This window comes from Aspergillus undulatus, assembly GCF_047715775.1.
Source record: "Aspergillus undulatus strain CBS 261.88 unplaced genomic scaffold BDV17scaffold_67, whole genome shotgun sequence".
In the NCBI taxonomy this organism is placed as follows: Eukaryota; Fungi; Ascomycota; class Eurotiomycetes; order Eurotiales; family Aspergillaceae; genus Aspergillus; species Aspergillus undulatus.
The window spans coordinates 23,562-46,797 of record NW_027396671.1 but is presented as its reverse complement, the minus strand read 5'-3'; the positions used below and the strand labels follow the sequence as shown (position 1 = coordinate 46,797).

At 50.0% G+C, this 23,236-nt stretch overlaps 10 protein-coding genes and 2 non-coding genes across 12 annotated transcripts; 5 read left to right on the top strand and 7 right to left on the bottom strand.

Moving 5' to 3' along the window:
* The first annotated feature begins 200 nt into the window (after positions 1–200).
* On the top strand, positions 201–1,527 carry BDV17DRAFT_209851 (complex I 24 kDa subunit family protein). Its single transcript, XM_073755408.1, has 3 exons — positions 201–379; positions 469–759; positions 821–1,527. Exons 1-3 carry the CDS (start codon positions 257–259, stop codon positions 1,223–1,225), a joined length of 819 nt encoding a protein of 272 aa, XP_073611308.1. The 5' UTR covers positions 201–256; the 3' UTR covers positions 1,226–1,527.
* Positions 1,528–2,571, bottom strand: BDV17DRAFT_209852 (uncharacterized protein). Its single transcript, XM_073755409.1, has one exon. The coding sequence runs from the start codon at positions 2,364–2,366 to the stop codon at positions 1,830–1,832; it is 537 nt and encodes a 178-aa protein (XP_073611307.1). The 5' UTR covers positions 2,367–2,571; the 3' UTR covers positions 1,528–1,829.
* Positions 2,572–3,392, bottom strand: BDV17DRAFT_209853 (uncharacterized protein). The gene has a single exon (XM_073755410.1). The coding sequence runs from the start codon at positions 3,242–3,244 to the stop codon at positions 2,777–2,779; it is 468 nt and encodes a 155-aa protein (XP_073611306.1). The 5' UTR covers positions 3,245–3,392; the 3' UTR covers positions 2,572–2,776.
* Positions 3,393–4,594: 1,202 nt separating this feature from the next.
* On the bottom strand, positions 4,595–5,167 carry BDV17DRAFT_295364 (uncharacterized protein; the record flags this gene model as incomplete). The annotated part of the gene is made up of 1 exon (XM_073763047.1): positions 4,595–5,167. The coding sequence occupies one exon, from the start codon at positions 5,165–5,167 to the stop codon at positions 4,595–4,597; it is 573 nt and encodes a 190-aa protein (XP_073611305.1).
* A 2,724-nt stretch (positions 5,168–7,891) lies between these two features.
* BDV17DRAFT_209823 (putative polyadenylation factor subunit CstF64) lies at positions 7,892–9,070 on the bottom strand. Its single transcript, XM_073755407.1, has 2 exons — positions 8,810–9,070; positions 7,892–8,740 (listed from the first exon to the last, which is right to left on the bottom strand). The coding sequence occupies exons 1-2, from the start codon at positions 8,859–8,861 to the stop codon at positions 7,911–7,913; spliced, it is 882 nt and encodes a 293-aa protein (XP_073611304.1). The 5' UTR covers positions 8,862–9,070; the 3' UTR covers positions 7,892–7,910.
* A 122-nt stretch (positions 9,071–9,192) lies between these two features.
* On the top strand, positions 9,193–10,627 carry BDV17DRAFT_274387 (prohibitin subunit PHB2). Its single transcript, XM_073759119.1, has 4 exons — positions 9,193–9,380; positions 9,449–9,517; positions 9,582–9,937; positions 10,009–10,627. The coding sequence occupies exons 1-4, from the start codon at positions 9,209–9,211 to the stop codon at positions 10,330–10,332; spliced, it is 921 nt and encodes a 306-aa protein (XP_073611303.1). The 5' UTR covers positions 9,193–9,208; the 3' UTR covers positions 10,333–10,627.
* Positions 10,628–10,673: 46 nt separating this feature from the next.
* Positions 10,674–12,402, top strand: rmt2 (protein-arginine N5-methyltransferase). Its single transcript, XM_073755405.1, has 2 exons — positions 10,674–10,789; positions 10,882–12,402. The coding sequence occupies exon 2, from the start codon at positions 10,882–10,884 to the stop codon at positions 12,226–12,228; it is 1,347 nt and encodes a 448-aa protein (XP_073611302.1). The 5' UTR covers positions 10,674–10,789; the 3' UTR covers positions 12,229–12,402.
* Positions 12,403–12,404: 2 nt separating this feature from the next.
* Positions 12,405–16,243, bottom strand: BDV17DRAFT_300964 (putative DUF221 domain protein; the record flags this gene model as incomplete). The annotated part of the gene is made up of 3 exons (XM_073764157.1): positions 12,405–13,632; positions 13,680–16,012; positions 16,077–16,243. The coding sequence occupies 3 exons, from the start codon at positions 16,241–16,243 to the stop codon at positions 12,581–12,583; spliced, it is 3,552 nt and encodes a 1,183-aa protein (XP_073611301.1). The 3' UTR covers positions 12,405–12,580.
* Positions 16,244–17,267: 1,024 nt separating this feature from the next.
* Positions 17,268–17,360, top strand: BDV17DRAFT_t132. The gene has a single exon. It is a non-coding gene; the product is annotated as a tRNA-Asp (tRNA).
* Positions 17,361–17,567: 207 nt separating this feature from the next.
* BDV17DRAFT_284644 (glycosyltransferase family 90 protein) lies at positions 17,568–20,004 on the bottom strand (the record flags this gene model as incomplete). Its single annotated transcript, XM_073760567.1, has 10 exons — positions 17,568–17,655; positions 17,711–17,803; positions 17,889–17,971; positions 18,016–18,356; positions 18,437–18,716; positions 18,766–18,966; positions 19,078–19,281; positions 19,339–19,722; positions 19,770–19,864; positions 19,908–20,004. 10 exons carry the CDS (start codon positions 20,002–20,004, stop codon positions 17,568–17,570), a joined length of 1,866 nt encoding a protein of 621 aa, XP_073611300.1.
* A 1,132-nt stretch (positions 20,005–21,136) lies between these two features.
* BDV17DRAFT_300963 (cryptococcal mannosyltransferase 1-domain-containing protein) lies at positions 21,137–22,426 on the top strand (the record flags this gene model as incomplete). The annotated part of the gene is made up of 6 exons (XM_073764156.1): positions 21,137–21,283; positions 21,399–21,422; positions 21,460–21,610; positions 21,830–21,991; positions 22,077–22,287; positions 22,327–22,426. The coding sequence occupies 6 exons, from the start codon at positions 21,137–21,139 to the stop codon at positions 22,424–22,426; spliced, it is 795 nt and encodes a 264-aa protein (XP_073611299.1).
* A 619-nt stretch (positions 22,427–23,045) lies between these two features.
* BDV17DRAFT_t131 lies at positions 23,046–23,138 on the bottom strand. Its single transcript has one exon. It is a non-coding gene; the product is annotated as a tRNA-Asp (tRNA).
* Positions 23,139–23,236: the final 98 nt, after the last annotated feature.

The window sequence follows — 23,236 nt, the reverse complement described above, 5'->3', positions numbered from 1 at the left end:
TGGAAAGTGCAAACAGTCCGTGATGCTCTGGGAGTAGATCAAGGGTTTAGTGCCTTGTTGCCTCAGACAGCTTGATGACTTTGCGGAGTTGGTGCCTGAGGTTGCTAGGAGTAATCTCTCACCGCTGATTGGCCGACTGCAGCTCCCGCAAATCCATCCAAGTCGGGATGCTCAGACTTCCCGAGTTCAACTTCGCCAACGCTCCATCACCGTCAATTCCTCCGTCATATCCCCTTGCTCCTTTTCCTCGCCAGCAATGGCTTCCAAGCTCTTTCCTGCCGTCCCGCGGGTCGGCCGCCAATTGACTCGCCAGCTCCCTCGCGCCCAATTCAGACCCTTCTCCGCCGGTCCGCAACGGTTCAGCGACACCCTCCATGTGGTACGTGGACTGAAGACTCGCGATATCGCCTTCTCCTGATATCGCTGGAATCAGAATATCGAATAATCACTAACGTATTGATTTTATAGCACCGCAACACCCCTGAGAACAACCCCGCCCTTCCCTTCCAGTTCTCCGAACAGAACAATCAGCTCATCGAGGAGATCCTCGCCCGTTACCCCCCTCAATACAAGAAGGCCGCCGTCATGCCCCTCCTCGACCTTGGCCAGCGTCAACACGGCTACACCAGCATCAGCGTCATGAACGAGGTCGCCCGCATCCTTGAGATGCCTCCAATGCGCGTCTACGAAGTCGCTACCTTCTACACAATGTACAACCGCGACCCAGTTGGCAAATACTTTGTTCAGCTTTGCACGACGGTAAGTCACCATGAAATAAATCCATTGGCAGTAGTAAGATACTGATATTCGATTTACTCAGACACCATGCCAGCTCGGCGGCTGCGGAAGCGACAAGATCGTCCAGGCCATCACGGAGCACCTCGGCATCACGCCCGGCCACACCACAAAGGACGGCCTTTTCACATTCATCGAAGTCGAGTGTCTCGGTGCCTGCGTTAACGCTCCCATGGTCCAGATCAACGACGACTACTACGAAGACCTTACCCCCGAATCCATCAAGTCGCTCCTCACCGCGCTCAAGGAGTCCGCCACCGCCACGTCCGGCAGCCAGGTCAAGGTCCCTGCTCCGGGACCCCTCAGTGGCAGAGACACCTGCGAGAACAGCGCTGGCTTGACGAGTCTGAAAGAGATTGTATGGGATCCTGCGACGATGATGAGGAAGGATGGTGCGTTGGACGGAGAGGCGGCACAGCCGGCGCAATAGATGATTGAGTGCCTGAGAGAGAAAAGGATATACTTTTTTATTTGATGGTGTTGGTTTGTTTTCGTCTCTGTTTCGTCACGTTTTCTCCCTTCATCCTGAGCTGGTTGACGGACAAGGCCATCGGGTGCTGGTTCCGTATGTATAGTATGTTGTTTCTGATCTCTCTTGCATGAAAGAAGGAGGTCGGGAGCTTTCATAGAAGGTTTAGTACCCAATGCACTTTTATCTTGTCACACTAAGTTCTTGATCATCGATCTAGGCACAGATTTCTATCTGCCAATTTCGAACTCTAACGTCAAGGGACATGCAAAACAGGAACCAAATACTCGAACATCTAACAAGATACAGGAGTTACATCATGGAATAGAAAGTTAGACTGCATTGTCAACCAACATGCTCGGACCCTGACACGTGATTGCTTCAGATTCCAGAGCCTCTCCAGCATCGACCAAAATTGCCTTACCCTCCCTCTCAACAAGGGCATTTCCACGTCTCTCCCAGAACAGTCTCCCACGACTAGTTCTTTCCATTTCTGGCAATTCCGAAGACTTCGCAGTCTCCCTTCGAGTCAGCCTGTTTTTCTTTCAGACCTTCTTTCTCTTCCTCAAATTGCTGATACGAGCTGCAAGAGCCCAGCGACCTTGGCTCTGAGGGTATCGGGATCCTCCTCGTCACTCGACTCAGAATTCTCGTCTGCACTGGATATCTCCGCGTACGGGACGCTCACATTCTCAACGTTATTTCGGTTAGCCATTGCATACTTTTTCCCTCGCAAACGCTTCGAGGGGGCATATCTATGATACTCCTGGGCGTTCTCGTTCCCAGCACGCCTTTGGCGGACAGCGTTCAGAAAAGCACGAGGGTCTTCTTCGACAAGAACACGAACATGCCGCTTCATCACGTCATACGCACCCTGAAACCACTCATCAGTATTTCTTCCTGCCTTCTCTGGGGCCAGAGAAACTCCTGTGCACTTTTGCAAGTGCTGACTGTACGACGGTATGCTGAAAATAGCCCAGGAGACCAAAATGATGTCACACTCTCTAAGTTCTCGAATACTCGTCTTTTTGAGCGCCGCTAGCGATGAGAAAATGAGCACATTATATTTGTCCCCAAGAACTTCGAGATCTCCGAACGCCATTACTGGACCATGGTTTTTGGAATCATGACGAGAGTTGCTTTGCTGGGAATGAATCCATCTTCGCTTAGAGAAACAGACAGATAGTCCGAGACTCCGTGGAAAGCTGATCAATTACTCCGAATACGATGGCCGTTTTGCCATACCCGACATCATCGGCTAGCACGCCACCTCGAATGGTTTTAGGCACCGTGACCCTCCCTTCTGCACGCCACATCGACGGAGTCAACAATGCTTCCTCAGTTTCCTCCTCAAGGAAGGGTTCTATGGCGTCATCCTCCTGTCTGATCATCCACGACAGCGAGCCCAATTGTTCCGGACGCAGTTTCAGGGGGAAGCCCGGTGGCTGCCAGATTTGAGGATTGTTCTTGTTACTTTCCAAGTCGAGTATTGAAAGTGGCAAGTCTCTCGCGTTAGGAGATTGGTATCAAACGCCAATGGAAGGACGCAGTACCCTGGTCCAGCAGATTGCCGTGGGCCTGGTGTAAAGGGGTCTGAACGTTGAGCGTAATCCGAAGCTCCGCGAGTCCCTGCGCGGAATTTCTGTGAAACAGCAAGAATGGGGGTAGGCATGATTTTATATCTCGCTCATAGCGAGTAGTATCATAGGGATCCTCATACACTCTTAAAACGATCACTTGCATCGCGGACCCATCTAATATGCGGCTTGGATGGCACACAAACCAGGCGTGGTCCGTGAACTTTGGCGTCAGCTTCATTCCATTCTCAAAAGTCGGAGAATCCGGCGGCTTTCTGGAACAGCCATGCATATTTTTGCAGGAGCTCTGCGGGGAGTCTATAGGGTCAGTGACCTTCCACTCGGCGATGGTACTCGCAGAGTCGATGGTGATCGCTGGTGCAATGAACGCTAACAATATCATGTTGGCGCTGCGGCATTCAACGTCGCTGATCAAACTCGATGCCCCAGGATTCAGATCAAAGCATCTATTGGGGACGCCAGAATTCTCGGCATAAGATCCCAAAGAGGTCGTTGGACTAGCGATTCAATCCCGGGGTAGACAGTGATGCGCTCAGCTTTCTCCGTTGCCTCTGTGAAGCGCCATGTATGAGATACCTCAGCAATGGATAGGCGGGGCGTATACCCAGGATTGCGTTTATGCTGCAAGACAAAAAACAAATGAGTCGTATTTAGGCTCTCCCAACTTTGTAGGGTCCATTATTTTATGCAAACATGCGTTTGATGTGCCACAATCTTGCAGAAGCATGTACTGTCAGCGTATATCGGCTTCCAAGTTTCCACCTCTTCGTCAGTGCCTTGAACAGTAATGTGAGTCCAAGTAAATGAGTTCTTGAAGTTCTCCAGTTCCAAACAGCACTCTGCTTCACATGATGGAATCTGGCTTCCGCTTCCAAAGATCTTCAGCGAGCTACTTGAGCTAAGAGGAGCACAGGTTTCCCAGGCCCATTCCAAAATTGATCCCAACTGAGGTACTCTCATACGTGTAATTGGCTTTGAGCGCACCTCACGAATGAGATATAAGGTAGGATCAGTCGGGCTAGGCTTCGCAAACAAAAACCATGTGAGACTCTCGTTCAATGACGAGATACAAAATTGAATGATTGCCCTCGTAGAGAGCAGCCCAGGTTTCACTCCTTTTTATATCCACAAACCGAAGCTCTTCGCCAGAAGCCTTGGAGGCAATTTCCAAAAATTCAGTCCAAATGTCGGCTGATATGAAGGAGCCAGACCGCAGCTCGCTATAGCTGTCAATAGTTGTGCCACTTACCACGAGTCTAGCTGGCAATATAGACCGGAAGCTACTAACAAAATCCAACGGCGAGAAGCGCATCAAACCGGGCCACCGCTCATAAGCGTGCTGTGGGTTCCCACTACATTCGGGCTTAGTGCTGGTTCTGGATTTGGGCTTGGGATTGTAGGTTCGTGCGGGTGTCGTTAAAGGGGGTAGGGGCTTGGATGAGGATAGGATGGTGGTCATTTCGGCGTCGCCATCCTTGTCTTCGCCATTGTTTTCGTCTTCTTCCGGATCTGCATATTCGTAACAGTCTCTATCCTTGCCAATTTCTTCGTCTCATCTAGAGAGTTTCCCTGGGCCTGCATTTGAGATTTGGGCTGATGGTCTCTAGGGGATCGCCTGGAAGCCGGTCTCTTCGATATATCAGACGCAGCCTTAGTCTTGACCCCAGGCTTGGTATCGAGAGAAACCATTGGCTTTTGTCCAGTATTCATCAAAGTTGAAGAACCGGTGGCGTCACTCATAGCCGTATCCAGATCCAGGTTGAGGTTGAGCGATTTGAGACGCCCAGCAGGGAGAGTCACGACTTTCGACGAGCTCGGTTCCTGGGCAGTACCAGAGGCACAGTAGGTGCGGCATCCTTAGACTCGCCAATTTTATTCCAAGATGGTCAGCCTCGGGGAGGAGATCGTCAGCGGTAGCCTCCAGCTTTGAAGATAGACCACCAATAATAGATGTACTCTCGGGCTGATGCTCAAGCTGAGGCTGGCGCAGCGGCAGAGTCACCAGAAGCCTAGGTCTTTTCGCAGTTCTTGAGAGGTCCTCATGTTCGTCTCTTGTAGTATCCTTCAGGTTGTCCTTGGCGTCTCCGTTTGTTCCAGGCTTGAAGGTGATGGCGTCGTGATCATGCTCATGATCAAGGTCCATGGGCTGATTGGCACTTGTACTGGTCCTGGTACTGATCATCGACGCTGTGACACCCTGGGTCTCTGATCCAATCTCAGGTTCAGGCTCAGGCTGATGAGGGAAACGTTTGCTCCGTGTCGACGCGAGAGTCTGGACGACAGGAAGTTCTCTTTTACCTGCCATTTTGCGGTGTTTTGGTGTTTTGCGTTACGTTCTTCTTTTTAGTGTTTCCCAAGGCTTTTCCAAAAAATAAAGTCCAGGACAGAAGAAAAGAATAAACAGACAAACAACAAACCAAGAAATAGCCTGATGTGAAAAAGAGTGATGGTATCCGAGTAGGGCACGGATGTCACGTGGATAAGGGGGGGTGGGGGTTGAACAGGCGGTAAAGGTTTAAAGAGATGGGGAGATGAAGTGAAAGAGGGGCAGAAAGAAAGATCAAAGAGAAGGGAGTAGGAGGGATACTTTGCTATTTTTTGCTAAGAGCGTTTGTTTGTGGGTTGGGGGGGGTTTGTCCACCTGGTGTTATGGTTTAGGCCATGCATTCACAGATTGAATCATGCTCATTGAGGGATAATGAATTGCAGCGAACCACAACAACCCACAAGGATAAATGTCTTACGGTCTCACTGTTGTGGAGAATACTAGTATGCTCTGTTCTTGGTGAGATGGATATTTCAAAGTAGCAATAGGTGGATTGGAAAAAAGAAACATGGACGGTAAACAGCCTTTTATAGGAGCATAACAGCAGACTTTGCATGGGCCAAGAAAACGCCACAACAAGAAGTACTAGTTAAGTCCAATTCCAGAATCAGCTGGGCTTGGAGTCTCTATATAGTCTGCATTGCCAACAATAGAAGCAAGCGACTGCATCAACGGGTTCATATGACGGCCTTCGCGGATCGCTTCGCAGATAATTGAGATTCACGATCCAATCGTCTTCTTGGAGCGGCCATTCAGTGTCTCGTCGCCCATAGCCGGGCGTTCAACAAACCCATGATGAAATGAAACATCAAGTCCCTGTCGCACTGTTTTATACAGAATTCTGGATCCTTCGCCGAGCAGGTCTGCCGTGTGCTGCTTCAGGAGAAATGCGTCGGCGATTTTCTGGTATACCTTTTTTAGTGAATAAACTGCCCGAGTCTTCCACTGATTCAAGTTGCCAAGTCCCGGTCCTTGGAGCCATGTGTGACTGCTGAGGGACTTCGGAAGCACTGAGAGAGCGTTTTCGATTACAGTGTGCACCCGATCAGGAGGGCTGAGGCAGTTTGTCGTCGGCCAGGACTGCACCAGTCGTTCATAGGGAGATTCGTTCAAGGCTTTCAGCGCGGTCCCAGCAAGGTATCGAGAGAATACGCTGCACGTAATATATGGAGGCTTGCATCCATTCCTGCCAGTCAGGAAGTCAGTAATAAAGGCGAAGTAACAAGCATGGATCCAACGAACTCGCTTTTGCGACCCCAGAATTAGTACTTATACCCCATGGTCTCTAATCTCCGGATCATCCTCGTGTCTCTCGGGCCGACCCAACAGGGCCAATTCTCGTCGATCAAGTATCAGACTCTTGGTTGGTGAGATAAGTTCAAGAAGGAGGGCAAGGCAGCGATTGAGGAAATGCAAAGTATTGTAGTGTCCTTCTTCTCTGCGATCCCAGTCTGTATAGCTGTACAAGAGCCCACTTGCATGAACTGTTGTCCCGTTCATGGACGTCTGTGATTTGCCAAATCGTCCATGATGGCACATCGATCTTTACGCGCTTGGAACGTCAGCGTTGAAGTCTGGAGCAGCCATTTGCAGATCTCAAAGCCTGGAGACTTTTCGACAAAATTTAGCCAGACCTTTCCCTTCTTGGTATTATCTTCTCTCCGCTTATGGGAAGCACGCGAGTTTGGCTTCGGTCAGGAAGGGTGGTGTGATAGAGAGGCGAGGAGGGTAAAGTCCAGAGTGACACGATCAAGATGGCGGACTTTGAAGCTATCTAATCTGCGCGTCAGGTAATCTGAGAGGGGTGAGTGACATCTTCTTGGGAATGTCAGGTTCCGTAATGCCCTGTCTGGGCAGCTTAAAAGGACCGAAAAGGACCATGACCCGAAGATGCGGTAAGGACGAAACAAGCGGAGGTATCAATGGCAGGATCATAGCGCCGAGGAATAGCGAACAGGGAAAGACGATCACATTGAATTCAAGTTGTGTGCTTATCTTGAGGGATCAGCAGCGGACAGTTCGAGGGCATCGTGGTCGTAGCCTTGTGAGGTTTAAAAATGGTGCAGACTCAGAGACTAGGATTTAGTCTCCATATAGTGTTGGGATCAACAATGTGTGTTCTAAGGTGAGTTGGACGGATAGTACAATCAGAGGATGGACGTTAGAAAAAGCAAAGAACAAAGAGCGGGAAGGAACGTGCATGCAGCCGAAGTTGTCGCATTGGCCAAAACGAGACGAGTTGACGCATCCAACTGGAGCTTTGGATAACATGTAACTCGGCGGTTCCCGGTCCTCATAGTCATACAGCTACTCAGCAACTATTGGGCTTGGATAATGGAAATAGGAGAACATCATGCAAGAGCGATGGTGAATCAAGGCGACAAGACAGCTAGTGCATACGAGCCGTATTTTCTTCTTGGTTATACCTAGTAGCTGGTCTTTGTGTGCTAGCGGTCAACAACTCCCAACCCTCCAACAACGCCGACTCTGTGCAAATGGATAGTACTGGATAGTACATGGCCTTGTGCTTTTGCCCGGAAGTAGAAAATGATAGGGAAGAACAAAACAAGAGAAGCATGACATCTGCTACCTTTCAGGTATCATCCGAAGCAAATCATAAGACACCCAAGCGAACCATTTACGCCATATCCGAAATTTTGAGATCGTCAAAGATACAAAAATAAATGTCACCGCCTGAGTCACGTCAAAGAACGAGGCTGCATTACCGCATGCCACCCTGCATTAGCTGCTGCCGTAACAGCATGATCTGGCTGCGCTCCATAGGTGGAAGGGCGTCAATAGCCGATTGGGGCATGTTAAGAACTTGCTGCAGTAGCTCCTCTTGCCCGGGAACCTGTTGCTGTGGCGGCTGCGGTGGGGGTTGAGCAAAGGGCGTGTTCATCATTGGCGGCGTTGAGACCTGCCCCGGAACAGCGCCAAACGGCGGAAATGCTGCCGCAGGAGGGGCAGAAGGTGGTGGTGCTGTAGGCTGCGCAGCTTGCTCCACCACAGCTCCTAAGGTGTTGTAATCCACGAGGTTCAACAGGAGTAGTGCCTGGAAGATGGCGTATGCAAGCTGCGGCGCTTGTCGCAGGAGTTCTGTGGCACGTGCAGGATCCGTCGTGGCTAACGATTTCATTTGCTGGAGCACGTCTAGTAGTTGATTTGGAGGAAGAGCGGCGAGGGTCTGAGAGATGGCGTTTGGACAATCCAGATGCGGGGGTAGTTCGACGCCCGGCGGGAGAGGTGGAAGGGGGGCAGACAGCGGCGGGCCTCCCAGTTGTCCATCCTGGCCTGATGTTTGCGGTGGCTGCGAGTAGTCTTCTGGCACGGTGTCTTTCTCGTTGTTGTGAGGCCAGTCCACGCGAATTTTGCGGCCCATGATCTCATAGTCATTGAGATTGCGTACGGCAGAGGCGGCTGCATCGGCATCGGCGAAGTCTGCAAATCCATAACCCTTCGGCTTCCCTGTCTCAGGGTTCATCATCAAGCGAAATTTCGTCACTGTGCCAGCGGTGCTAAGGATGTCTTTGACCTGTTCCTCGGTGAGGTCTAGCGCAAGAATGTCAGTATTATTCAGAGGGGAGAAAAACCACCGAGCTCAAAAGGAGATTGACATACTATATGGTATATTCCCCAGGAAGACACTTTTCCCTGCTCTGTCTGGACCCATCTTTGCGACAGTCGGAGTGAATACAGGTGCGTTGAAAATGAGAGTATGTCAAAGTAACAATGGGAGTGAGCAAAGCGATGCTCTGCGACAGCAAGAGAGACTCTGAGAAAAGAGGTAGATTAATTTCAAGTCCTGTATATGGTTCTTTTCTATGAGTCCAGCAATTCACGTCTTTATGAGTCCTGAAGCTTTTGAGAGGCAGATGTTCTTTCACGGAGACTGGATTGGGGCACGAGAGCTCGCCAAGGCGGTGTCCGAATCTGGAGAAACTGCCGCGAGTAGGCGGACCTCAAGGGCTTTCCGGTCTTGTCATCCAGACACCATTTTCGCATCTCACCACAACTATCATGTCTCGGATCCCGAAAGAACAGTGGGAGAGGCTCAACGTCATCCTGCAGAGCCGCAACCGCTATGGAGGATTTCCAGGTGGTGGTGGTCGCGGAAGCGGCATGGGAGCTTCCGCAGCTCTGGTTGTACTCGGTCTTGGAGGATGGGCTCTGTCGAACTCTTTATTCAACGGTAAAGATGATCCTGTGGCTGCAGTCTCTATTCTGTTGTATGCCAATATGCTCATGGCCCGATTATAGTTGATGGAGGTCATCGCGCGATCAAATACTCACGATTCGGTGGTGTCAAGAAGGAAATCTACCCTGAAGGTAAGCACCAGATCTCCAGTGTTCTCTACTCGAAACAATTATCTAACTATACTTCTCAATTCAGGAACCCACTTTGCGATGCCTTTTATCGAAACACCCATTATTTACGACGTCCGAGCGAAGCCGCGGAACATTGCTTCCCTGACTGGTACCAAGGATCTACAAATGGTGAACATTACCTGCCGTGTTCTGTCACGGCCACGGGTGGATGCTCTTCCTCAGATTTACCGAACCCTAGGTCAAGACTTCGATGAGCGGGTGCTTCCATCTATCGTGAACGAGGTCCTGAAGAGCGTGGTCGCTCAGTTCAACGCCAGCCAGCTGATTACGCAGCGTGAAAACGTTGCAAGACTCGTCCGGGATAACCTCGCTCGTCGGGCAGCTCGCTTCAACATTGCTCTGGACGACGTTTCTCTTACGGTAAAGACATATTCTTATAAAGGCTCCCCGGTTCGAGCGTCTTGTGCTAACATTCACTTCTCTCCGTCTAGCATTTGACCTTCTCCCCCGAGTTCACCGCCGCCGTCGAAGCTAAGCAAGTTGCGCAACAAGAAGCCCAGCGGGCAGCCTTCCTTGTCGACAAGGCTCGTCAGGAGAAGCAAGCATTCATCGTTCGTGCTCAGGGTGAGGCCCGGTCAGCCGAGCTCATCGGAGACGCCATTAAGAAGAGCAAGAGTTACATCGAGCTTCGGAAGATTGAGAATGCCAGACACATTGCCCAGATTCTGCAGGAGAACGGCGGTAAGAACAAGCTGTACCTGGATACGCAAGGCCTTGGTCTGAACGTCAACGTGGGTGCGGAGAACGACAAGTAAGCGCAAATCTATCAAATTTCTTACGAAAGGTTGTCTATGGTGAATTGGAAGATGTATCTTCTACTTTTATTCCCCGTTCCACTCGCTCAATGGTCGTCCCATTCTGAGGTGGTTTAAGGCGGAACATGTCATCTGTACAAATAGTTTTTAGGATTACCACAGCACAGGCGAATCGTGTCTCTTCTCTATCATAATATTCATGGAAATTACTGTCTCGGTTTTGAAGTAGAATAAAAAGTAAAGGAGCTACTTCTAAGCCGTGCGTTATGAACCATTTGTCCTGCGGAGACAAGAGCGGCGGGCGGAAATTTTATATCAAGGCGGGGAAATATTTCTCGAACATTACTCTCCCCTCCCACCACCGAGCATTGAGCTTCCGCAGCGACATACGCTGTCTATATATTCTCTCAATCTGCATATTTCGGACAAAGGGTCAATTCAGAGGTATAATTCCACCGTAAGTCTTGATCCGCCCAGAAGACAACCCCGCTTTTCTGCGCGCTGAAACACAAGAGGCGCACCACTGGACTACAACTAACAATCGCCCAGATGGCCGATCCCTTAAACGAACTCGACATCGACGTCGACCTCGCCGTCCAAGAAGTCCTCCTCGCCGTCTCCCAGCACGACATCTCCAAACTCCGCCGCCTCCTCCGCTCCAACGACGCAGCCAATAATCCCGCCAACGTCAAGGATCCCGAGACAGGCTACTCGCCTCTCCACGCAGCCATTGCAGCCTGCGAGTCCGAGGAAGAAGGAGAAGAGGCCAAGACGAACGGCGCGCCCAACGGCGTGTATGCGAATGGGGAGACGAAGACGCATAGTGGTGAGCCCGAGCAGGAGCAGGAAAGCACAGTACAGTCTGCTGTGCAAACCGTGAAGCTTCTTTTGCAGGAGGGCGCCATTTGGAATGATTTGGATTTGAACAATGAGACGCCGGGTTGTATTGCCCGGCGGTTGGGGCTGAAAGAGCTGTATGAGATGATCGTTGATGCGGGTGTTAGGGCGGAGCTTCTGTTGAATAGATTGGATGGGTACGAGGCTTTGTCGGATGAGGAGATGGAGGATGAAGAAGGAGAACAAGAGCAGGAGGCCGCTGAAACGGCTGCCTCAAACACAGCAGAAGAAGAGGAGTCTGCTCCGCAACTAGTCGATGCCACAACAGCAACCGCAACCACGACCACGACCACCGAACAAACAGAACCAGCAGAAGCAGAAGCAGAAGCAGACCCCAACGTCACAAGCTCCCGCTACCTGAATTCAGACCTAACAATCCAAAACGACCGCATCCTAGACCGAGACCAAAACGGCGTAATGATGTCCTGGGAAACCTCCATCATGTCCAAATCCGCGGCACAACTCCTCCCTACCCCCGGCCTCCGCATCCTAAACGTCGGCCACGGAATGGGCATAATCGACACCTTCTTCCAATCCCAATCCCCCTCGGCCCACCACATAATCGAAGCGCACCCAACCGTCCTGTCCGAAATGAAACGCAAGGGCTGGGACACCAAACCGGGCGTCGTAATTCACGAGGGCAAATGGCAAGATATCCTCCCCTCCCTCGTGGCGCAGGGCGAAATGTTCGACGCAATCTACTACGACACCTTCGCGGAGTCGTATGCTGATTTCCGTGAGTTCTTCCAGGAACAGGTCATTGGGGTTCTAGAGCAGGAGGGCGGGAAATGGGGCTTCTTTAATGGGATGGGGGCCGATCGGCAGATTAGCTATGATGTTTATCAGAAGGTTGTTGAGATGGATCTCTTTGAGGGTGGGTTTGATGTGCAGTGGGAGGAGATTGAGGTGCCTAAGTTGGAGGGCGAGTGGGATGGGGTGAGGAGGCCGTATTGGAGTATAGAGAAGTATCGGCTTCCGTTGTGTAAGTTTATGGATTGAGGGGCTGGTAGAGATCATATAGTTGCAATATCAAATGGATCTATGGGATATGAAGAAGTGAACATACGAGGGGACAATTCCCATCAATGATTATTCTATTGATCAACTCAGTTCTGGGTATACTATTATGCACTTCATCCGTATGCCAAAGACCCCCAAAAGCCCTAGTCAGGGATGCAATGCGAACCTTCAATGACAGATTCGAACAAAAAAAGACAGGAAAACGAATGATCACGTCCAAAAAACGCCTTTCGCTAAAGCAGGAGCCAAGAACAAATAAACCATGAAACAAGCGAAAGTCCATGCAAGCCGTTTGGTCATGCTATGTACAGGCGAAAAACGAAAGTTTTATTTATAGTTGAATGAGGTCAACTTCCGAAAAGTCCGGCGGACTGCGGCTGAATATCGTGCGGCCCTTTCCGTCAAGTGCCTGGTACTCGTTGCTAATCCAGATATGCTTGCTGAAGCGCTGAGTGCGGTAGATCTCGTCGTCACTGACTCCGAGGTCGTCTCGAGGGATCCAGATGACGGGGCGCTTGGAGCGAAGAGCATCGTGTTGGAAGGCTCGCTGGACGAGTTGATCGCGTTCGTCGGGGGTGAGATCTTCCAGCTCATCGTGGATTCCTTCAAACAGTGCCGAGCCACGGGGGTGTCGTACGGGGCCTTGTGCTTCGGTATCTGCTTCAAGTTTCTCTCGCAGGCGCTGAATTGATGGAACTGAGCCCTCCGAATTTGCACCGAAGAATTTGGATCGTCGGGGTGAGGTTTGAGTAGCCCATGAGGGTCGGCGAGACGAAGCAAGGTTGGCGGCTGTCTCTGGATCAAGGCTTTGTCCCTTGCGCCTGAGTCCAGATGCACGCCTGTTGACGCCGCCTTCGAATTTCTTCAACTCGATGTCTCGGGCCTCGTCGGCGTCCCGGAACTCGGCACGTTCACGCTCCTTCAGCTGGTGCTCGAGAGTCTCTGTTGTTTCGTCTGCTTCCTCCTCATCGGCAGCCAATCCTAATCGCGCCCTTTGCGCTCGAGCAAACTCTTCATCACGGCGAACGGCCTCATCCTCCAGCGTGATCGGGAGGTAACGAATCAGAGGCCCAAAGGCTTCATTCATCAGGATTTGGAACCCTACGGTGAGGACTGTCATGATAATCATAATAACTGCCTGGCCCTCACAGGCGACATTTCCTTGGTCATCACGGACCAAGAAGAAAAGACCAATCAGGCTGAGCTCCATGATGTAGATACCAGTAAACAGCTGGTTGATTGCCCGAGGAAAGAGTAATCCTCCAGTATCGAAGCGGAATTTCGTGACGTACAATGTGTTGTACCGGTAGACGAACCAGAACAAACCAAAGGTAATGACGTTGAATACCATAATGAGCGGCGCGATGACGGAGTAAATCAACCCTAACACTGTTAGCTCATTGCATGATAATATCGACGGAAAAGCTTACCAATAGACGCAAGAGTGGTATAGACAGGAAAGAATGTACCCCACTGCATCTGGTTAAGGTTCGTTGTCCGGGCCCATTTTCTGCGTGCAGTTCCGTCCAGAATGGGAGCAAGAATGAACCAGCTCACAAGGCTGAAGATTTGGACCAAAGCTCCTGCACTCACAGATAGCGCTTGTAGAATCATGTACGAGAAAAAGTAGTTGCTCGACAAGGGGATATTCTGGGCAAGTAGTTCCGGCCAGCTTGTCACATTTGTGATATTGTTGAAGATGGTCGAGAAACTCGATGCGATTGCAACCACCAGGAACAGCTGGACAAATAAGAAGGCGAAGAAATAGTTCTGCACAGTGAGCTCAATGCCCATGCCTGTCTGCAGGCCCTGGGTTCGGCAAAGGAAGCGAAGGATGAGTGGCAGGATGGCCATTAGAATAGCCAAAAACAGTGGAGGAAGAATACCTTGGACCGCCGAAATGAGCCATTCAGGCATCCGACCTATCCATGATAGCCACGTGAATGCGTCTTCAAGGTAAGAGAGCTGAGAGAGCAACCCGGTAAAGGCCACAGGAAAAGCCCAGCCAATCACCATGCCAATGACGATAGCGTAGATGCCGAATGTGCGAAGATAACGCTCCCACCATTTGATGGACATATTATCCCAAATAACATCGTCCGGCGAGATTTCCACCGTTCGAGGGGCCATCTGCTTTGGCACATGGTGACTGACCGCCTGACAAGCCATGTGCGCAGCAACCTGATGGTTGAACTGGATGAAGGCTGAGTTCATGAGCGGAAACTTCTCAGGATTCTGTTGATCGATCTCAATTTCCAAGTTCAAGCGAGCTACTTCCTTGCGGCAGTAGTCGATGGTGTCGACTTTCTTTCCTATAAGCCAAATTGAAGGCATCCAACTTATGCCAAAGATCGGCAGTCGCATGGTGTCCCGGTCCTTTTTGCGAATATACTTCTCCCACAACGGCTCACCCAGGTCCTCCTTTTCGAAGTTTTCATTGTATGCCACCGGGTAAGTATCATCTTCAACTTCTGCACCGTCGTTGAGTTTAAGGTTGAAATCATTGTCGGCGCGTGCTCTTACCGGTGAGCTGTCGTCGGAGCCAGAAAGCTCACCCTCTGGTCCGTCAACAGGGGATTCCGGTGCTGTGAGTGGGAGCTCATCTGGTTCCGTTCTGTTGCTAGACTTGGACTGATTGGAGGGTCTGCTCTTCCAAAATGGTCTCTTTCGGTGAGAGCCTTCTCCGTGCGAACTAGCTGGGGCAGCTGTAGGGTCTCCTGTACTAGGACAATCCGTCATGTTCTCATCTGCAAAGCGCTCGGAGCCGCCATTCGACTCGCTGTGTTCGTGTCTTTTGACCATACCAAATGCCGACTTGCCTAACCTACCAACACCTTGGCCGACAGCGCCTGCTAAGCCTAAGGCCGGTTCGAGAGGATTGATGTGTTTTCTCTTCTCTGTTCTGGGTGCGCTGACATTGTCACGGTGCAGGACTTCCCGAAGCGTATGGGCTTGATGCGGGTCACCAGAGCTGATACCAGCACCCATGGCAAGCTTCGAAGCTTGTGAATCGGCCATCTCCTTCTCTTTCTGTTCAGCGCCCTTACCCCCAGCCTTTTTGGCCTCGGATTTTGCCCGTTTCATCTGGACCTTCTTGCACTTGATTATCAATTCCGTCAATGCTGTCTCGAGCTTCAACGCCAAACTATCCCGCTCTTTGACTTTCTCGTTAAGGTCGTCAAAATTCCGATTGATCCAAATGTTCCGAATTCCGCCAGGAAATACATCATATAGCCCTTCCAGAGCATCCACAGAAAGCCATTTTTCAGGTATCGCAGTCACCAGGACTGTGGTCGCAGATGCCCTCAAACGATGTTGCGGAGATGTCAGGTAGGCTTGACGAAGGCGTATATAGCTTCTCAGCTCGTCGAAGAAGACAGCACACACGTAGACAATGACAATTACAGCCATAACCAGATGGGCCCAGTACCTGTCCGTGTTTTCCGGAGCGACATTACCCCAGGCCAGTTGATCCAAGCCGGTCACGTTCCAGCGATCCCCGGTGTCCGTACCATTTTTGTAGGTGTGATCCTTGCCGCCAACTTTATTCAGAGTTAGGAGAGTTGGTAGGATGATACAGCCGAGAGGAAGAAAGATCTTAAGTAGCATCCGCAGGTAGCGTAAAAAGAAGTAGGCGTCCAGACCACATTTCTGAAGGAATTCAGAGCTGGAGGTTTTGAAGATAGGAGCAATCCACTTGAAGAGACCAGGAGGTGATGGTTTGGTGCGCTCTCTGTCAGGGACCAAATATGTTCGAGGTTGGCTTAAAAGCGAGCGCGGTTAGCGATGCGGTTCGCATAACAGGGCAAATCATCGAAAGCACTTACTAGATGCGAGTGAGCTTCCCTTTTAGAATCAAGAATAGGAGAAATTCAACGGCGAATATGATGATAGCAGCGGCCAGCGATGCCACGAACGTTTTGATCGAGATACCCTCTCTGGCTTGGCCTTTGCCGCCAGCATGCTCGAGGGCCGAACCCAAATCATTTGCCATTGTTTCCGACGCCGAGGCCCGTTCGCGTATATAGAGAGTATTGCCGATGGAGGACAGAGATTGCCACGGCTAAAGCATTCGAGGAGATGGGGTCTAGCGGGGAGTTCGACCGATCAGGGAGTTCAGGTACTCAGGACATTCCGGAGGACCTGTACCAAAATCTGAAGACTAAGGAGTGAATTCAATATTGCAGGTAAGATAGAATGTTGTCCGGTCAAGGAGTGGCAAGGGCGGATCGCGCGGTGGGTTGAGCGTGTTGAGGGATTGAGGGGTAACGAAGGAAACGAAGAACGTCAGAAGAGCGAGCCAGATAATGTTGCAGATGTTGCAGATAAAGGCATCATCGATCTCCCCCATGAACTGTCCCTTTGAGGCAGAGGAGCCCACCCATTCGTGGGAATCGCAGATCGCTGGTTTTTAGTGCATGACATCAAGCGCCTGCTGAAACTTGGCCGACCCCCGTAGCGCTCTTCTCCGCAGCGGCGGTTTCATTCACCCTTGCAGTCGATCAAAGGATTGGTTCTGATGAAACGAGACGCTTTTGTGAAGAATCAGCTTGGCGCTTAGAATCCCAAAATAACAACATCAACAATCTTCAAAGCGTCCAGCAAGGACTCTACCAAGGGCCCTAAGTCGCAACAGGGTTGTCGATGAAGTGGCGAGTAAAGAGCCCGTTTAGGCATGGCGTCCATCTCAGGGGAAGAACCATTCCAAGTCTGGTATGGCGCTCAGCCACCCGCCTCCACAGTCGCTCAAGTGGCGGTGTCGGGAGTGTGTCGACGTCTGCCGAGACCACTAGAAGCAAGGCCGTAGTCAAGCTGCAGTCACGAACCTTTGTTGACAATTACTCTCTACTAAGTGGGGATTGTTCCTGAACATTGCTGGAGGAGCTAGAAATCATAAAGCCAGTATGGATAGCACCGTTCACCAACGTGCAGGTCGAGCGATTTACTTCATAGACGTGACAACGCGAAACTATTTTGCTGATTAATTTTAGCAAAATTCAGACCTTTGAATCACTTATTCCTCGATGGTCTAACGGTCATGATTTCCGCTTGTCACTCCTTATCACAAGGAACAAGCGCGGGAGACCTGGGTTCGACTCCCAGTCGGGGAGTTTTTTTTTCCTTTTTATTTGTGACAGCTTTAGTTTCACGTAGCCTTCCCCGATACATCATCTTGTTGCATTGATCACTACTGTCTCTATAGGGTTCTAGCTACACTGATCACCATCCCATCTGCCTGTTCAAGGCCCAGGGCACGTTGATGCTGTGCATTAGCTCTCAACAGCCCGTCATTACGCCGTTGTCCAGAAAGGAAACGGCTATTCCAACAACGCCAACCTCTCCTGATCATGCAACCTCGCGAACTCCAGCAATAACCGATAAATATAAACCGTCCTATCCACATCCCTCAAGGGCCTCGCAAACAACTCCCGACCCTGCTCCGCAGACTGGTAGGTAATACACCCATGGCATAAGACGATCATCATGCCACTCTCGATTAAGCGTTTGTTTTATCACTGCCGATTTCGACGCCGGGAGCTTGTAGACCCGCCCGCTGATGCCATTCCCGCCGGTGTCGAGGTGTCGAATACAAGGCGGGAGTGGAGGGGGAGTGGAAGGCGCGGTCTCTATAAACCCACGGTTTGAGTCTGAAATATGAGTGTTGCTGTCTACAGTACTGCTTCTCGCATATGTCACCTTTGTGGAGGCGACGTCGAATGATCTGCCTTTGAGGAAAGATGATTTCGCAAGGCTGACTTCGCCCACAATTTCTTCATGGAGATAGGCATGCTGGCGTTTTTCCAAGTTCTGCGCCAGCCTGACGAAACGTTGTCGGTGGAACTGGGGCCATTGGTCGTTCGTCACGAATCCGCCAGTTGTAGACGCGGCCCAGTAGAGGTTGTTACGCTTCCGATTCCGCTCGATGTCGCGGTGTTCGCTGTACTGGAATTCGGTTTCGATGTATGCTGGGCTTGGGTATAAGATATCGCTCATAGTTGACAACGACCCTGTTGAAAGGACTGGAACTAGACCTTCAAACAGACGGAGAGCCGCAGGACTGGTCAGCGAGCCGTGCATAGCACTATGCCCCGGGTGCTGACATAGGTCTAGTTCGGTCCTGTAATCGATGACAAAATGTAGGCGGTGGTTTGTCCGGGTTCTATGTGGTGCTCCTGATTGTGAAGACCTGCTTGGTCCACTTGGGAGGAGCAAAATTTCGTAAGGATACTCCAGGAAGATTGCTTGGAGATATTAGTCAAATTGAATTGTCCATCGTTCTGAGAGCCTAACCCCGAAGGGTTTGGCGGAACGATAACTCTCGGCTCGTCGAGATGATTGACACGGGTTTCGACGTCATGTAATGTACCGCGCAGTTCTCCCAGTGCTGTATTGAATAAAAACCGGATGCTTCTGTCGCGAATACGATATGGGTGAGTACAGGAAGTCTGAGCCAGCTTTCCCGAGAACTCAGAGCCACAACCCACCGTTACGCGCATTATACGCGCGGCCCATGACATCCAGAAACACCTTGCCACTTTGCTTCCAGAAGGGTGAAATGGCTCTGTAGAGCGTGTCAAAGTCATCGATTATAGGTGAATGATGCAGCTTTGCGTACTCGAACCAGGCTTTGAAGCCCGGTGATGGTTGAACGCTGGAGCGATGGACGTACTCGTCATGGGCCGCTGCGTAGGTTTCGGACTGGATTCTGAGTAAGGCCTCGAAATTTACTTTGGCGTCTTGAACGAGGGATCAAATGGGATGATTGCGGGAGTGGATTAGTGAAGATTGTGCAGCTCTGATATTAAGCATATTGCTGATGAATAAGACAAGAGGGATAAGGGAAAAGGACCAGAGCGCCGTCTTAAGTTTCGAGTGTGATGGAAACATGCGGATCATCTGGCCGAGAGCAATATGACACCCTGCGGGCTGCAAGAAAGCTTGGGTGTCTGTGGAGTATATGGAGGGATTGATGGTGGCCATCATGCCAAACGTTCCAGCAGTACTAACGGCGTGCCAGGAAGACTGCCCAGCCTGAAGACTTGTAAGTAGTGTATAACAATCAACATGTTGGTGCAGACCATGACATACAATTCGGGTCGTAAAATACCAAATCAAAACTTTCATCGCGCCCAGTGTCAAGATGGACCCCGTTTCGCTTTTAGGGAAACCGAAAGCAGAGGATTCCGCGCCTATTATGATGACCAGCACAGTTACAACACGCGTTGAAAAAGGGAGAACCGCCTCTTTAATGTTGATTGAGGGCAGGAGTCGAGAGCCCTTGTGCGTGAGTATTATAAAGATTGTCAATAGAGCAATAACAGGAATGGCTGAGAAGGTGTATAGTCGACGGTCCCAAACCGTGTCAAAAAACATGCAGAAAACCCCTGAGCTAGTCCCTGGTGCGATGCCACGCTCACGGTCACGCCAAATGTACATCTGGGCTACCAGGAGTAATGGTGTCAATGCTGGCTGCTTGTTGTTAGCTTGCTGACCCCCCGCTCTAAGCGAAGATGGTTTACCAGAAATTCAACCATGCCGTTCTCGACTTTAGCCAAGGAAACCATGCCCACGCTCAGAGCGACCATCCATAAGGCCGTCTCAGATGCAGGTTGAGCTCCCAAGCTGCGGACAGTGATTGCTTTCGAACTTTCTCCAACCAGATCTTTGAGCCACTTTGAAGACGATTGGAAGCAGCATCCAGCCCGGCGTTTTGGAGCAGAGCTCGACCTGCCCGGAGGATAATAAGTCGGTCATTATTAGCATAGTAGACCTGCCGCCAACGGCCATATAGGCAGGCCAGAATCGTTTAGCGGTGGTTTAGGCATCGGTTGATCTGGGAGTCCCACTTAGTTGACACTTGCGTGGGCGTGGTGGAACTGCGATGTATCAATATCAAGTCTGAGCAGCCAAGATAGTAGCCCAGATGAACTCTAGATGATGTAGATAAATACTCAAGTCCCATAAGATCAAGGATATCCACAAGAGGCAAGTATTCGATAGCTCACATACGGTCCGAGCTAATATCACGGTGTTTGTTAGCTCGTCGAAGTTGGTCTCCAGCGGAAATTCTTATAATTCGGGGCCAACGCGAAACAAAGGATGATGCTGTTCGCCCTGGACTGGAGTATCCTATACTTCCGGCCCCCAACATCTGGAATTAATGGGTTCCTGATCTAATTTGAATTTACAGGTGGGCTTGTCAAGTGGGCGCTCAGGTGCTGGGGGCTTGCAGATCACAGGTGATACCATCATATGAAACACTCGCATACCTTTCTTTGTTCTCAAGTGAGACCCTGATGTTACGGAACAAACCTTAGGCTATCGCCACCCACGATTTTAGATGTTCCTTCAACAGGACTAGGTAGTATAGGAAGTGCAAGACAGTTATAAAGAGGTAGCTAGTCCGTACAAATAGTTGAGTCGTCAAAAATTCAAGTCGAGGCTGAAGTCGCCAGTAATTGCTAAGAACCAGGAGTCTGAGTTCCCAAAGAACCGGGACCCGGAAGTCAGGAGAGCCCTAACTTTCAGGAAACCAATAAGAGTGATATGCACTTGGATCTGCGCTTTAGTCAACACCACCTTAGGTTAGTCGTTCTCCTCATACTTTGTTATCTATGACATGTTGCTGTTTGTTTGTATGATCAATTGTTTTGGGTGAATAATATTACTTGACTGCTCCTTTCGCAAGGACTGGGCATCTCATTCAGACCATTTGATTTGGACAGGTTTCTCAGTAGAAGGTATTCCATGCCACACGCAGGAAAGGATCCCATGGCCATTATTTTTGCGACCTTAAGCGAAAGGTAATGGCTAGGATGGATGAGGAACCGTCAATCCAGCCTTCATCTTGAGATACTGGAGCCTTGGAATACCTGCTCGAAAACCAATGGCCTCTGTTCTGCTTCGAATAACACCACGTCTTTATGGACGGCGTCGCTGCTTGCTTCAAGCTTTCTTAGCCTTGGTTTTATGGACTGTCCTGGACGCCCTTTATCATTACGCCCATCATCGCCGACTTACAGCAGCGGTTGCCGTTAAATCTCCTCTGCCACCCCAACCCGAAACGGATCTACATCGCGAGCATACGTTGGAATAACGAGGCTATTCTTCGAAGTCATTGAAACAACGCAGTCATTCGCTTGGCTGAGGAATTGGGACCTGAAAATGTCTTCGTGAGTGTCTTTGAGAGCGGAACTTAGGATAACAAAGGGAGCGCTTCGCGACATTGATCGTGAGCTTGACCGACTTGGAGTGCGACGAAATATCACACTATCCACCATAACTTATCAAAATGAGATCTCAGCAATTCTTTCAAGTAAGGGTTGGGTTAACACTCCCCGTGGCAAGAAAGAGCTCAGGCGTATACCTTATTTGGCTCGGCCTCGCAACTTGATTTGCGCCCCCTGAAGGATCTCCAACGCCAGGGCATTCTATTTGATTCTCTTCCTGAACGATGTCGTATTCACCGTGAGTTTAAGTACCTTTCCATGATCTCAGCAATGCTTTCAAATACCTCTTGAAGGTGGATGTCTTTAATAAATTACTTAACACAAATGATACTCTGCTGCATGCTCCCTAGATTTTATGAGACCACCTGCTCTCTATGAAATATTTGCTTTGCGCGATTCAGAGGGCGATGGGTACCTTATACAAACATGGCCCTATTTTCGCTCTGCACAGTCTCGGAGTGCGTTACTTAGCATGTCCCCTCTTCCCGTCAAAGGCTACTACAATGGCATTGGTGAGTCTATCAAGCGTTTCTTCTATAACATCGCTAGGAATATATAACTCTATTTTTGATCGCCTCGCTAACCATGATCTTTAAGTGTCTATGCCCATAGAGGCCTTTCTATTGCCTACACTACTATGGTTTCGCGGCATCCCCGACTCTCTAGCGCAATTCTATCTCGGGGCTTCCGAATGCTGCTTGATCCACGCGGACAACCCCCTCTCCAGGACCGGGGGCGTCGACCTGAATCCTCATGTTCGTGTTGGCTATACTAGTGCTACATATGGAGCCGTTCATTCTTTCTGGCTGTCCCCATAATATATGGCGTTGGGTATTTGGAAGAACAGACCCCGGCGTTGGGCTACACTAACATTTTTCCAGAACTTTGTAGCTCAGAGAAGAGTCGCACTTTGGCAATATTATTCCAAGAACCGTCATGAAATTTAGCGACCTTTGTTTGGTTGACAAGATGCAGGTTCTTATCTCCAATGGCTGGGCACATGTATAGAAAACGCCATTAGGTATAAAAGTTATAACCTCAATAAATTAATAGAAACTGCGAACTGCACTTCCAGAGCCATTTTTTCTAATTTTCTTCATAACTTTACTGCTTTAAACTATTATAATAGATCTATAATATCATTACCGTGATGAGCCGGTGCCGACTGCAATAGATCCTGATATACTACTTTGGTTCCAGGCTCTAGGATCTCCTCTAAGCCCAAAGGCATATGTTTAAGAGACTACTTTGTATTCCGTAACTTAGGATCCATGTTTGTACAAGTTGCCTCTTTCTCATGCGTCAGCCTTACGTAGCCCCAACCATGCGTGCTCTTAAATATACATACCGACGCCGTTTCTTCTTGCTGTTGGAAGCGAATTTGCTATGGAACAGTCGGGTTTCAGAGTTCTTTGGCTTGATCCACATGAAATGTAGCTCAAGAAGAAATTACTCATTTAAGTAGCGACCTGTGGATGGAGCTCTTCTCTCTCTACACCTGTGGTGGTCAACTCTGTTGAATGAGGCTTGTCTAAGGCTAGTAAGGAAGCACCAGGCCAAAAAAAACTCCCCGACTGGGAGTCGAACCCAGGTCTCCCGCGCTTGTTCCTTATGTTAAGGAGTGACAAGCGGAAATCATGACCGTTAGACCATCGAGGAATTGATACAAAAAGCTTTCATATTTTGCGTCTATATTCAAATCAAAATTTCTAAGTACGGTGACGTGCATTTTGCTGTCGCGCTCGCCTAAATAGGAA

Excerpts from the sequence above, each read along its gene's own strand:
- rmt2 (XM_073755405.1), top strand. The coding sequence starts at position 10,882 with ATGGCCGATCCCTTAAACGAACTCGACATCGACGTCGACCTCGCCGTC.
- BDV17DRAFT_209853 (XM_073755410.1), bottom strand. The coding sequence starts at position 3,244 with ATGATATTGTTAGCGTTCATTGCACCAGCGATCACCATCGACTCTGCG.
- BDV17DRAFT_209852 (XM_073755409.1), bottom strand. The coding sequence starts at position 2,366 with ATGGCGTTCGGAGATCTCGAAGTTCTTGGGGACAAATATAATGTGCTC.
- BDV17DRAFT_274387 (XM_073759119.1), top strand. The coding sequence starts at position 9,209 with ATGTCTCGGATCCCGAAAGAACAGTGGGAGAGGCTCAACGTCATCCTG. Across the intron at positions 9,518-9,581 it reads GAAGGAAATCTACCCTGAAG|GAACCCACTTTGCGATGCCT; the intron begins GTAAGCACCAGA and ends TTCTCAATTCAG. Across the intron at positions 9,938-10,008 it reads TGGACGACGTTTCTCTTACG|CATTTGACCTTCTCCCCCGA; the intron begins GTAAAGACATAT and ends CTCTCCGTCTAG.
- BDV17DRAFT_209851 (XM_073755408.1), top strand. The coding sequence starts at position 257 with ATGGCTTCCAAGCTCTTTCCTGCCGTCCCGCGGGTCGGCCGCCAATTG. Across the intron at positions 380-468 it reads TCAGCGACACCCTCCATGTG|CACCGCAACACCCCTGAGAA; the intron begins GTACGTGGACTG and ends TTGATTTTATAG. Across the intron at positions 760-820 it reads TTGTTCAGCTTTGCACGACG|ACACCATGCCAGCTCGGCGG; the intron begins GTAAGTCACCAT and ends CGATTTACTCAG.
- BDV17DRAFT_209823 (XM_073755407.1), bottom strand. The coding sequence starts at position 8,861 with ATGGGTCCAGACAGAGCAGGGAAAAGTGTCTTCCTGGGGAATATACCA. Across the intron at positions 8,741-8,809 it reads CCTGGGGAATATACCATATA|ACCTCACCGAGGAACAGGTC; the intron begins GTATGTCAATCT and ends TTCTTGCGCTAG.